The sequence below is a fragment of the Brachycentrus maculatus genome, unplaced genomic scaffold (assembly GCF_059751285.1).
Source record: "Brachycentrus maculatus isolate JH-2025_06_01 unplaced genomic scaffold, ASM5975128v1 h1tg000649l, whole genome shotgun sequence".
NCBI classification, from domain to species: Eukaryota; Metazoa; Arthropoda; class Insecta; order Trichoptera; family Brachycentridae; genus Brachycentrus; species Brachycentrus maculatus.
In genome coordinates this window covers 350,787-364,748 of record NW_028281385.1, presented here as the reverse complement: position 1 = coordinate 364,748, position 13,962 = coordinate 350,787, and the positions used below count along the sequence as shown (strand labels likewise).

Here is a 13,962-nt window from a genome sequence, read left to right as displayed (position 1 = left end):
AAGTATATCACTGGGATTGTAGGTAAATAGCAATTTACTATGATTTTGGGGATTATAAATAAAGTTAGTACACAGTTAAGCAATCCGCGTATTTATTTTCGATTTACATATAACAAATTTCAGCATAATCAGTTGCATAAAAAATACACTAGCATCTATTTTAAGGAGATATGTATTTTCTTGATGATAATTCTACAACTAATACGTTTAATATACTTCTTAATAAAATATTAATTAAATTATACGCAAAGAAAAAGTCTTGCAGAAATGATGTGTTTATAAAATTTACCGAGACAAATGTATTATTTACAATTTAAAGAATTATTGTAAAATGTGAGCTTTCGTATAAAAATTGAAACTTAACAAGAATAGAGAATCAAAAAATATTTACAATTTTTTTCTTTTGTACATTGTTTCTTTTAAAAATAATCCAAATTCATTGTGGATATGTGTAACTACGAAATTAGGTATTTCATTAAAATAAAAAGTTTATCGATGTAAATGAGTACTTTATTTAAAACACATGAATAAAATATGATTAAAAACAAAACTTAACAAGAATTAATAATAATATTAATCGACAAAGCAGAGTCAATATGTGCGTACTTATCAATCAACAACACATCTTTAATTCTGAGTTAATTAACGAAAATATCCAATACTATGTTGTATTCAACTGAATATCAACATATCGATATTTTATGAATAAATACTAGAAAACCACAATGGAAAAATAAATGACGAAAAAATCTCCAAATTAAAATCAATTCTTATTTTTTAAGAAATTTATATTTTGGACGTTTTCGTAATATTCGAATATTTCAATTTAGGTTTTTTTTTTATTTAATTAAAAAAAACTGTGGTGTAATGTGTGAATTGTAGAAAAAATGCAAAACTAAATCGTAATTAACTAAACTAAAGTGATGAATTAAGACGTTTAGCACAGTAAAGACGCTGCTTTAAATATAAATGAAAAAATGTTACTTGTTTACTAAATTCGCATAATATTTTTTAGAGCAGAATTCAATCAACCAAACAAATCGAAAATAAGAATGTAGCCCTTGAGTAGTAGAATTGAGATGTAAACGAAGATGTCATGATTTAAATAAAAATCTAAATCTTAAATAAACGAGTTTACCGGATGCTTTGGATTTGACAGTAGAACTGTTTGGCGTGTACCTAGAAACAATTACCTAGAAAATTGATATTTCACTCTTGATAACTTAGAAAAAATAAACTAAAAGGTATAACAAATAAGCTGAGTCAATGTGACGCTTTGCGGTTTTAAAAACCAGTATTTTTCAATTTTGAAATATTTTTTGGCGTAGCAGCTAGGTGCTTATACAGTTTTTCATGAGGTACGCGACACTTCTTGGTCTCAATTCGAGATATGAATGGTTGTATTGAACCGGCTTGGTATTTTTAGTGACTAGATCTCTCTCCTAGCACGATCTGAGTGAGAAGACACTGTACAGCATAGCTAGAAAAGCTCCCATGGCGGCAAGGGTGGGAGCAGTTCTGGGTGCCGAGTTACAGTAGTCGTCAGTGCAAGAACACACTTCTTGTCTTCCGCCAAACCCTGAACGCTGATAGCACTTTCCCTGTAACAAAACAAATTACGAATGAAAAAGAGCATTTCAACATGACTTTATTACATTTACAAATTTTGAGTGTGTCCAAATACTTTTCACAAATCTAGTTTGAAAAAATTGTTTGACTAGTGTGGTTGTCAATAATGGGTAGAATTGGTGAATGTTACACGTGTGTATCACTTAAACCAGCCTATGACGGTCGTCAGCCCCGTAAATGCTCAGACTTCCATATTCTTCTTCATCTCTGATGAGGTGTCAAAAAATAATACTTTATCCTTTGTTGAAAATAACAATAAAGTGGTATTTAAAAAATGGACCAAAGAAAATACGAAATTGGGCTATGTAGAATATTTGGGTACAAGAAAACAAGACAATTCTCAGTTCTTTATAATCACAAAGGACGTTAAGTAGCTGTGTTTGAAAATGATGCGGAATGCATCGAAACACGTGTCACAGTAGATTTTAAGAAATAGTGGTATTTACTAAGTAAAACATTAATTAAAAATGGATAGATTTGTAAGGTTCCTTTTAAACATATCTACGAGTATATTATGTTCATTTGTGTTTTTGGTTCGATAATTTATCAAAGCCAAAATATGGAACTGAGAGATGAATGATAAGTATATTACAACTTTTTTTTGTTGTTTTTACAAATCTTAAATTTATATCCAAATCAATACCCTAGTTATAATAGAATACCCAAATTATCATCAACCTATAGGAGTATATCGTTCAGGGAGTACATCTACTCTATACTATCGATCACAGAGAATATTAAACATTATCAAGTGCACAGATTGAGCCCGCGATGTGCAAGCGGGTTCCCTAGAAGACATCGGATCTTCAATTACCTTTTGTAATATTATTTTTACTTTTATTTTAATATGAGAAAGCTGAAAATATTCTTCAATCTTGTATTGTTGTCTGTCTGTGCTAATATGATTGCCAGGAAGTTTAAATAATGTTCTCTCCAGGTAAAAATGGCATCGCTTCGGGTGAATTATGAACCCTTATTTATTTTAAGGGGTTTTCATTGTTCTTATTACTTATTCGTATAACACAATAAATTTTATTATAATGATCGCTTATTCATTGGTTGTTTTGCGTGTTTATAATAATATAATAATAAAACCCTTATCCGCATCCCAATGGTGCATAGGGCACTGCATCATATAAACGCAGTGTTATCTTGATCATTTAGACATGAAGGAAAGGTGATCAGCCCTCCGCTTCAGGTACCAGTCCAGGGTAATATTGAATTAATATGACAGTGAAAAAATCACTTATATTTATTTTACCCCCCTTGGGAATCGAACCCGGGACCTCCAGAACGGTAGCCGAGCGTGCTGACCATTACACTACGGAGGCGGACAAATTTTGCGTGTTTATAAATCTTAATAATAATATACAGTAATAATGTTATTATTTCATCCGATGATATTTATATGAAATCAAAGATTATTTATCTCAACGGCACTTATCCAAAGTAGAACGGGATTTGAGGTCATGTTAGTAGGTACGAATATACTATTCGACGGAAATTGTGTTTTCTGAATCGGGTTTAATGAATTGAACTCGAGGATAGGTGTATAACCATTGATTTTATTGTTAGCAGAATTACGTGAGATCAAATAATAGTAAATGTAGTAAATATAAACTAAGATAGTTCCACTTTTCATAATGTTTTTTTTTGTAATTCCCGAATATCACAAAATGTTACTACTGTAAAGAAATTACAATATACATAATTTTTAAAATACACATATATTTACAAATTAAAATATTATATTGTAATTATATAAAATGAAAACACCTGCAAAAACTCGAAAACTCTAAACTAGTTACGAAACAATAAATTAGTAAAAAAAAAACGCGTATTGCATTTTTTGCGTGATTTGTTTAGTCCAAGAAATCCCCTTTGTGTATTGTACACAGCCGAACATAAAAACATATATATATATATATATATATATATATATATATATATATATATATATATATATATATATATATATATATATATATATATATATATATATATATATATATATATATATTATATATATATATATATATATATATATATATATATATATATATATACATATATATATATATATATATATATATATAAATAATTTGGGTGAAATCTCACTCCCTTGCCAAGAAAAATATTGTCATAGACTTTCATATAATGTTTATGAAAGGATCCAAAAAAGCCGGTACAGCAAGAAATGTGAAATAAGGTCAGCTATGGGACAAATTCATTCAACACATACGAATGTGTCGTTACACAAAAGATCTTGCGCCACCCTATACGGGTGTTGCAAAATTAATAATCCTATCGGAAGATGTAATAATTTTTGCAAATGGTGTCGTACGTCAATTATATTTGGGATCTGTGAACTAAACAGCTGCAGTATGCAAACAAATTAATAAAATGGACACAAATGTATTTCGACACTGGCGGCAGCCACTTGACGAATATCATCTTTTCCACTTAACAGAAAAATAATTAAAGGTTCAAACAGGGATTTCCATCACTCAAAATATTTTAATTGTAAAAAAGTTTAAAAACTAAATTTTATTATTCATTCCGCGCCACTTTAAATCTGTTTGCATACTGCAGCAGTCTAGTTTACAAATGTTAAATATGATTGACGCACAACGCCATTTTCAAAAATTATAACATCTTTCGATAGGGTGATCAATTTTGCGCCACCATGTGTAAAATGGCACACCAGTATTTGCACTATTTGATCTACTCTCAATTCGGTCTTTGTACTATTTTCCATGGAAATTCTCCGCTGAATGAATCCGAACGATACGCCTCATTTGATTTGGAAAACCAAATTGGTTCCTGCCCTTCGAAACTAATTTTATAATGGCTAGTCCGGTATGATTGGATCTCATTCATTCCAGACATCACGCGGCTCTCGCGTCCTGTTGAAGACACAAACCGGCTAGTGTTGTTGCACCAGTATGTAAGTAGATCGAGCATGTTATAAGAATGCACATTGATTGATTGCATCGGTCTCTATAACTTGCACTGATAGCCTTTTGTTATCTTTGAACCACAAAGCATATAGCGGAAATATATTATGTACGTAGAATCAAAGTACGTACTTGCTCGTAACTCGCTTTAGGTACTCCAATAAAGCCATTCAGTATTCATCCAATGTGTGTGTAGGTACTAAACTTTACTTATATACCAACACAACAATATGTTATGTGTAATATTATAAATAATATACATGATATTTACGCTCTTCAACTAGTTCTTATTAGAACTACACAAAAAAATATATTAACGATTTATTTGATTACAAATTATATTACTCTGTTGATAAATATAAATGTTAATATTTTATTTTATAAAATATAAAAACATGTTATTAAATTGTCATTGGCATGATAGCTAGTAGATACTAAAGAAAATAAAAACGAAATATTTTAATAAAAAAGACAAATTGATACAGTTATTTTATATGACTAAACCTTTTTAAAAATAAAATATATGTGCTGCGTAACAAAAACATAGAACTTATCCCGGGGTCAATAATAAATGGAAAAGGTATTTTATGTTTTGCGTAAATTACTTTTCACAAAAATCTAAAGTCTTATGCTAAGTTTTATTTTCCTCCTTTCATTGTGTGTGTGTATTTTTTTAAATATTGTTATTGTATTGTTTTGAAATTTTAAAAATATAAACCTTTTTCAAACATTTTAGAGGTTTGAATTGTTAAAGGTTAAATAGTCTTTAAAGATAAATATGTTTCTTTACCCGCATTGGTGACGGTCATTTCTTAGTTTGTCGTTGGTTTCGTCTAATTAGCGAGCTTTGTGATTACCATTCTCGCCATGAAAAGTCAGTCGTAAAATTAATGTTTTCGTCAAAACCGATATGTCAAATAATAGATTATGAAAAATATCCAGAAACGAATGTGTTGCCATTTGTATTATAAAAAATGGGTTCTTAAAATATTGTATTGAAAGAGGGCATCAAACAACCAAAACACAAATTACCAAAGATAACTTGTTAACTACGTAGTGAAGATTCATCTTTTAATGGCTTTTTAACTTTTCTACTTCAAGATATTTTTATTGGTTATCGACCCGTATTACTAGGATATAAAATGAAAGATTTTTGTTACGAAATATTTGTTTTTCACCAATTAGAAGTAAAGTTAAAGGTATATGTATACACTACATGTGAAAACTTAAAAAGGTAACTTATCCATGTAATCGATGCCCAGAATCGATCATGAAAATCATTCCTAAAATGACAATTATTTCACTTAGTTTAACTCTTATCTCCACTCCACTCCTTTCAAGAACGTCATAAATCAAAAATCGACAATTTTCAGTTGTACATGTTTTCGGAATACCCAGAAAATGTACTATATCCCAGCAAAAAGGCATATTTTTAACTTAATATTTACCCGCTACAGGGCATTTTGCGTTTTGAAGAAAAGGCATTGTTTAAATTTTTTTAATATACTAAATATTTTTCAAATGGAGAAAAAACCTTTAGGTTTTACCTAAAAAGATCTGTTGCACAGTAAAAAGTTAAATAATGGCTTGATATTTATTTTTAATACATTGTATTATATTTTTAAACTTTAAAAACGATCTCCTGTAAAATCAAGTTTTTTGATTTATGACGTTCTCGAAAGAAGTGGGCGACATGTGAAAACTTATCCATGTAATCGATGGTGTCATTTTATTTTTAATTACATTAAGGTTAGGCGATTAGTTCTGCGCATCAGATTGATATTTTAAATAATCGAGTGAAAGCATCCACCGTATTTATTATGATTTTACAAGGAAACAAATCAAAATCACATAAATGATTTGTACTTATGCCAGGATATCATTAATCTTTGTAACCTAGATTCATAGATTTTACACATACATTTGTAAAAAGTGTGATATGATTCCTTGTCTGGCAAAATCAAATAATGAATAATCTTGACAAGATTTGGCACTTAGAGTAAGTTATCACAAAAGCTTTTTGTTTCATTTTTTGTTATTTAAAAAGAGTTTATTTTTTAATAAACTTTTAACATCATTTTTGACATTAACCAATAAAAAAATGTTATATATACTTAAAAATTATTCAGAACTTATCTTAAGTGAAGCGGTGAAAATGACCTGTTATACTTTTTACTCATTTATATTTCACATAATTTCAACAAATAACGCACTAAGAAAAATGTATTATGGGATTCTTTATTGCATTCATAGATGGGAAATTTGGTGTCATTTTCCGGCACACATACTATACCATTATTATTTATTAACTAATATTTCGTTTTTTTTTTTTTAATTTATAATTTCATGAAAAAACAATTTTAAATAAAATAAAACCAGAAACACGGCGCTATTCTTGTAAAAATCCTTAAGAAATGTAAAATAAGGAAGGTTTGAATTTTAAAACTTTAAAAACTCTTTATTTCAATTACAAGAAAAATGAACAATTCGTGGCTTCATTACTTATTTCTATCGCAAGAATGAAAACTTGCGACCCCTTTTACCACGCCATAACTGTAATCGTTTACGCACCCTTAGGACGGGATGATGGTGTTAATTTTGTATTGGAAGCAAGAATCTGACAACTGGGAGAACTTGAACGGTTTTCACGGCACTAACTTTCTAAAATCACACATATTTTAGTTGGTTGGAAGATATTTTAGTTGGTTCTAAGCAATAAGTCCTCCAATGTACATACATACATTATGTACCGTAGAACGGGGCTACTTGAACATTGATGTGTTACTTGAGCCCAGTACAAAAAAAGATTTAAATCTGTATTTGGTCTACAATAATGAACGTATCGACATGATTCATTGTTTCCCTGATAGGTGACACTTATTGTCACGATACTTCTATCGATACCACGATCTAAATATTTTTTTAGTACTGGGCTCAAGTAACACAACAAAGTTCAAGTAGCCCCGTTCTACGGTACAATATGTTTAATAAATAAATAAATAAACGTACATATTTATGCAAAATAAAAATAAAATATGCTGAAAAAAAACGAAAATGCATTATTTGGAAAAGCGAATTCTGAAAATAAAACATGCCAAATGAAATAATTGATCATTCTGATTATTAAATACAATGAGAATGTTCAAAACTTATTTCTCTCGAACGAAAATAGGCCATTATAGGCCAATTTTTTACTTATCTCGCCTGACTCGAATTTCTCAGAATAATTGTTATGTAAGAAGTACGCGATGGGTGACGTAATGCTATTTTTCTTCTAAGCCTTGTTCACTCGCGCACCCAATGGTGCATAGGGTACTTAGTTTAATCGATGCCGTTTCAACTCGGTGGTTGATTGTAAGGTGAGGCAGTCAGTCCTACGCTTCAGGTGCCAGTCCAGGTTATTGTATTAAATGTCATTAATTCAAACCCTTATCCGCACCTGCATAGGGCACTGCATCATATAAACGCAGTGTTATCTTGATCCTAACACATGAAGGAAAGCTGATCAGCCCTCCGCTCCGGTCCAGGGTAATATTGAATAAATTTTAGAGCGAAAAAATCACTTATATTTATTTGACCTTCCCTCCTGGGAATCGAATCCTGGACCTCCAGAACGGTAGCCGAACATGCTGACCATTACACTACGGGAGTGGTATTAAATTTGAGTGAAGTTATGAACCCGGGAGCTCCTGCAGGGTAGCTTTTTATTTATTTATTTAAACTTCATGTACAGAAAAGGAATAAGTACATTGGCGGGCTTATTGCTAAAAAGCATTATCTCCCAACCAACCAAAAACAGACTAGCGATATTGATCAAAACGTTTGAAACCATATATCAATAGTTGTTTGCAATCAGAGGGTAGATAGTACTTGAACAAAAAAAAAACATAAATTACAAATTGATGTTAATAAGGAAGGCAAAGGAAAAAAGGAGTTTAGGGAAGGAGGTAGAGGGAAAAACTAAGGGAGGAGGTTTGATGGCCAGTTAGGATTCTAATGATAAATAGTATGCTTTTAGCTCAATATAGCTTAGTAGTGCTATGAAATGACCATACCTTGTAATTAGACTCATCCCAGCCGCATCCCCTGATGACTCTGCTGTCTGGAGGCATCCCGTTGACCTCGAACTCTATGACTTGCGTTATCTTCCTGCACATTGTGTAAGCCGTTCCCCTGTCCAAGGACGAACAGTCCTTCTTCATGGCTTCCGGCAGCTTCAACCCGGCGCAGCGGGAGTCGTTGTGACTATTGCATTCGTAGCACTGCAGACCGCCAACTGAAACAATATAATTTATGTATTAATTTTAAATCAAACACAGATTTTTTGAGTCTACTAAGTTGTATTTTATTAACAAAAAACACATAAAAAATTATATTGTGACAATTGTTTCGCCTTGTTAGGGCATTATCAAACGAATGTGACATTCGTTTGATAATGCCCTAACAAGGCGAAACAATTGTCACAATATAATTTTTTATGTGTTTTTTGTTAATAAAATACAACTTTGTAGACTCTAAAAATCTGTGTTTGATTTAAAATTAATACATAAACTAAAATGGAGTTCTACAAATTAAACGCCAAGTCAATAAATAAAATGAAACAATATATATATATATATATATATATATATATATATATATATATATATATATATATATATATATATATATATATATATATATATATATACAACAGTAGTATCACTTGTTTCCATTTTTAAAAAATCAAATAAAAAAACACACTATTCTTATTGAAATGTGTAAATTGGTAATCTTCTTCTTCTTCTTACCCTTATCCGCACCGGATGGTGCATACGGCACTGCATCATATTGACACAGTGTTATTTTTATCATTACTTTCTACTGTAAGTTAGTTAATCGCAGGAGTAACTAACCTATCATGCATTAAATTACCAAATTACGGTACATTATTTTCAAATAATGGTACATTATAGTTTTCTTTATCAAATTACGATACATTGTTTTTTTATTTTTTCATTTAATAATTTAGTTTTTGATATTATTTGATGAACACTATGATGATCTGTCATATATAAGGGTTAAAATAAATATAAATATCTCATTTTTCTTCAAACCCTTATATGCACCCAATGGTGCATAGGGTACTGCATCATATCGAAGTGTTGTCTTAATCATTACTTACGTAAAGGTAAGGTGATCACTCCTGCGATTCAAGGACCAGTCCAGGATAATATTAAATAAATATGAGAGAGTCACTTATGCTTATTTTCACCCCCCACACCATGGGAATCGGAATCGAACCCGGGACCTCCAGAACGGTAGCTAAACACGCTTACCTTTTATACCTTTTACATATGCAAATGTGTATTTATTAGTATATTTATAAAGCAGTTTAAATATTGAAAAAAAATATATATGATTTTTCGTGTAAAAACATTTGTCTCCTTATAACCCGTATGTACAATTTGTAGAAACTAATGAATGCACTTATAGGCATTATGTTAGTATTCCCCAGACTGCAATGCAGTATCGTCGCGTGATGATATGGAAAACAGTACTTGGTAACCATGGTTTTACCGCATCGAGATGTTAGCGATCATATGCCACTATTGAAAATAAATATTTTATTACCCTTGCGTAGGTATCTACTCCCTTCAGTTTTATCGGATGGAAAACCACGATCACGCACAATCTTGTACCAGTGCTTGTTCGTGTCAACAAATATATCAAATTCTGCGTTTAAATTTTCTGAACATGTTTTCAAAAAAGGTTATTCTAAATTAGGTACCTTTCTAGTGATAATACGTTTAAAAACTAGGTAGTCATTTTTACACTGGCAAGACTTTTGTTAAATAGAAAATCGAGATATTTTGAATTATGTTTGTTCCCTTTTATTCAAAGTACAAAAATTGTCTTAGACTCTAGGAGGCAATGGATTTTGTAATACATATTTTTATTTATTGATTTGGCATTTAATTTGTAGAACTTCATTTAAATTAAAGTTTTAATTTTGAAATCAAACACAGATTGTGTTGGATTTAAAAATTAATACATAAATACATATTTTTACTTCTTCTGTGGTTTCAATCCTGTGGATTTGTCTGCAGCAAAAATCAAAACACCTCCTTCGCCATTCCGGTCTATTATACGAAACCCTCTTCAGCTCCTCACGCGTGGAACAGCTTATGTCCTCGTATAAGTCGTAAAGATATTCGCAGCGCGGCCACGCTGCCCACGCGTGGGCGTCCTCTATATACATAATTTTACTATTTTTTTTTTTTAAAAACGTCTGAGACATTACTATCTATCATTACAATCCTAACTGTCCATTAAACCTCCTCCCTTAGTTTTTCCCTCTACATTCTCCCCTAAACTCCCTTTTTCATTTGCCTTCCTTATTGTCATCAATTTTAATTTATGTTTTTTTTATATTCAAGTATCATACATTCTGATTGCAAACGGCTTTATATCAAACGTGTCAAACGTTTTGATCAATATCACTAGTCTGCTTTTTGTTGGTTGGAAGATATTGCTTTTTAACAATAAGCCCGCCAATGTACTCATTTCTTTTCTGTACATGATAAATAAACAAGGTTAAATAAATAATAGCTTTACTTACCAATTAAAAATAAGGATATACACTTGCAATATGTCATTTTCTTTACTAACGTATTTTGTGTTATAATTATAATAAGCGATTGAGAAATCTTATGAAAACCGATTAGAGTGACCTGAGCAATTAAAATAGATTATTTTATACATAATATTTATAGTCTGGCTGATAAACTTTTTACGCATATAATCATATAAATTTATATGTAATTAATGTAGAAGAATTTTACGTATTTGTTTCGTTATAATGCGCAGTATAATAAAATTGCTTTTACATAAATACAAAGCAATATTAAAAATATATATATATTCGTATTATGCTAATTTATATTCCACTTGTCTTTCCTTACTGTAATATTTTTTAATTGGATTTTTGACGTAGCGTTGATTTATTCGTAATTTTAATACTAGTCAAGGATACAAGGCAAATGATTTTTTTTTTATTTTACCCGTTCGAAGGGACAGTGAATGAATAAGAAAAATAGAGCAAAGTTACAAAAAAGCTAGATTAATTTTACATTAATAAATGCTTTGCCTAAGTATGATAAAATCAATAAACAATTCATTTACTATGGAAAAGTTTAAAGAGATTTTTTTTAATAAATCCCCAAATAATATGGTATAATAAAAAAGAGTATACGTTAATGCTTAGTTAATCGTTATTCATAAAAACATCGAGATTCTAGTTTTTTTTTAAATAAATAGCAGTAAATTTGTTGATGAAAGTTTCAACTTTTGTTAGTTTTAAAAAATTCTTTTCATTAACACTAAAATGTCGACTGAAACTGATTCCCGTGGTTTTAGCGCGTCGGATTTGACTTTGGTTGAGTTTATAATGAAAACAAGTTTAATATACTTTGAAAATAAGAAAGCCCTTGACAACGTTAAAACTTATCTTCCTTTTAAGTCTAGTTTTCATTCGAATAGTTTCCGCAACTAAAATGGCTGAATTGGATGAAAAATGTCCGCAATCGCAGGCAACCAGATCCTTTCAATGTAGATTTTTAAAGTATCGCCTATATCAAGATTTTTTATTAATATGTCAACGTAGGTGAAAAAGAATTTGGAAGTTTTTTTATAGGTAAAACGATTTAATTATAGTTGAATTTTTAGCCCCAGCTTTGGCAAATTTGTATTGAGTACAAATGTGCCAACATAACTTTTTTCGAATAATCTGCTTTGTGACTTCGGATAAAGTTTTATCCTATTACCACATTTTTCTAAATCGTTAGTTTTAAAAAACACTTCCATAATCGTGGCAATATTTAACTGACCTCTTAAAAGTATTCTATAAATTTGTATTCTTCACAAGACATTCGAAACAAAACAAAGAACTTAAATTAGACACGATGTAACCATTTTTTAAGGAATGTATTTTACATTTACATCGTTAACTTAAATTTATGTATTTTTAACGAATAATTACGTTCATTTTCGTCACCGGTAGCCACAATTGCTTCTTAAAAAATGGATGGTCCACGAATCTGGCGACTTGTCCCAAATTTGAATCGGAGATGCGCGCGGGCCTTTCGAGCGGGAATGGCGGAATTGGTCGAGAAAACGTTAGAATTGTATCTGGTTATTAGATTACCTTGTCTCTGCATGATGCACAACATGACGGCTAGCGAGTAGCCCAGAATTCTGGAGGTTTTCATGTCGGAGGGTTGAGAAAAGGTGTGAGGAAGCGCGCGGTTCGCGAGAGACTAGTACCGTAGTATGACTGATGACGGCGCGGACGATATGACGCCGGTTCTATTAAAATTACTTCAGCGATCGCGGAACACACCATGTCATGTTCGAACAGACGAGACGATCTTTGTATGTCTCATACATACGTCTTCAGACGGTGATGGACACTGATTGCTCTCATTGCTCCACATTTAGGACCATTTTCCTTTCCACTCCTTAGATAACACATCCTGAAATCCACAACTTTCGCCTTCGCGATTAATTAAATCGAAGTGAGACAATTTTATATGTTTTATCTCATAAAAAAACAATCATTCTTCCCGCGTGATTCTGTTAAAAAATTGATATGTACATATATACCGAGAACTTATATGTATATTAATTAATGTGACCATTCGTATTGGTTTTAACAGTACAGTACCTACTACAAATTAAATTAATGTCAATGTTAATTTGCAACCGAAACATCACCACGACATTTTTTATTTCTTTACACAATTGCTTAATTATGTTAAAAATTTCAGTTGGATTTCTCCACCAACATTTTTTTTGCCTAAACGATTTTTTTAGATTCAGTAAGGTCTAAATTTCTGTCTTTTCTTGACGATGAAAGTTTTATACCCTAATTCAGAATTTAAATAAATGGTCACCGTGGCTTTTATTTATATTTTATGATGCTTTTATCAACATCTAAATATTATCAACTTTTCGTTTATATGTCCAGAGTTTACTGCTACTCAATTAAAATTAAATAATGTGAATTTAATAATATTATCATTTTTATCGCTTTTTCTTAAGGCGCGTCATCTTTTTCAAAATTCTACTATTTTATCTAATGTCCGTGTAGAGTGTAGAATGATTGGTTTATCCAGGGCTTTTTTTCATGTAACGCGGTGGAACGGCGTTCCGGCCATATTAACGAATATTCACGAATATTTTTTTTAAATTTACAAAATCAGTTACATGAAACAATTTTTGTGCCTACGCAATTACAATCTATTTTTATATAATTAGTCAAAATGATAAAGTATGCTATTTAAATGAATACTTGAATGAAATTTGAAAATGTTTTTTTTAGTAAAAAGCTTGACAT

At 30.7% G+C, this 13,962-nt stretch overlaps 1 protein-coding gene across 1 annotated transcript; it reads right to left on the bottom strand.

The window, feature by feature from the left end:
• Positions 1 to 78: 78 nt before the first annotated feature.
• On the bottom strand, positions 79 to 12,902 carry LOC148300851 (uncharacterized). The gene is made up of 3 exons (XM_088274213.1): positions 12,772 to 12,902; positions 8,642 to 8,862; positions 79 to 1,601 (listed from the first exon to the last, which is right to left on the bottom strand). The coding sequence occupies exons 1-3, from the start codon at positions 12,833 to 12,835 to the stop codon at positions 1,443 to 1,445; spliced, it is 444 nt and encodes a 147-aa protein (XP_088130339.1). The 5' UTR covers positions 12,836 to 12,902; the 3' UTR covers positions 79 to 1,442.
• Between the last annotated feature and the right edge of the window lie 1,060 nt (positions 12,903 to 13,962).

What these genes read in the sequence shown, in the direction of transcription:
- LOC148300851 (XM_088274213.1), bottom strand. Translation starts at nt 12,835, where the DNA reads ATGAAAACCTCCAGAATTCTGGGCTACTCGCTAGCCGTCATGTTGTGC. An exon ending in GTGCATCATGCAGAGACAAG is followed by an intron (nt 8,863 to 12,771) that starts GTAATCTAATAA and finishes ATATTGTTTCAG; the next exon opens with TTGGCGGTCTGCAGTGCTAC. An exon ending in GGGATGAGTCTAATTACAAG is followed by an intron (nt 1,602 to 8,641) that starts GTATGGTCATTT and finishes GTTTTGTTACAG; the next exon opens with GGAAAGTGCTATCAGCGTTC.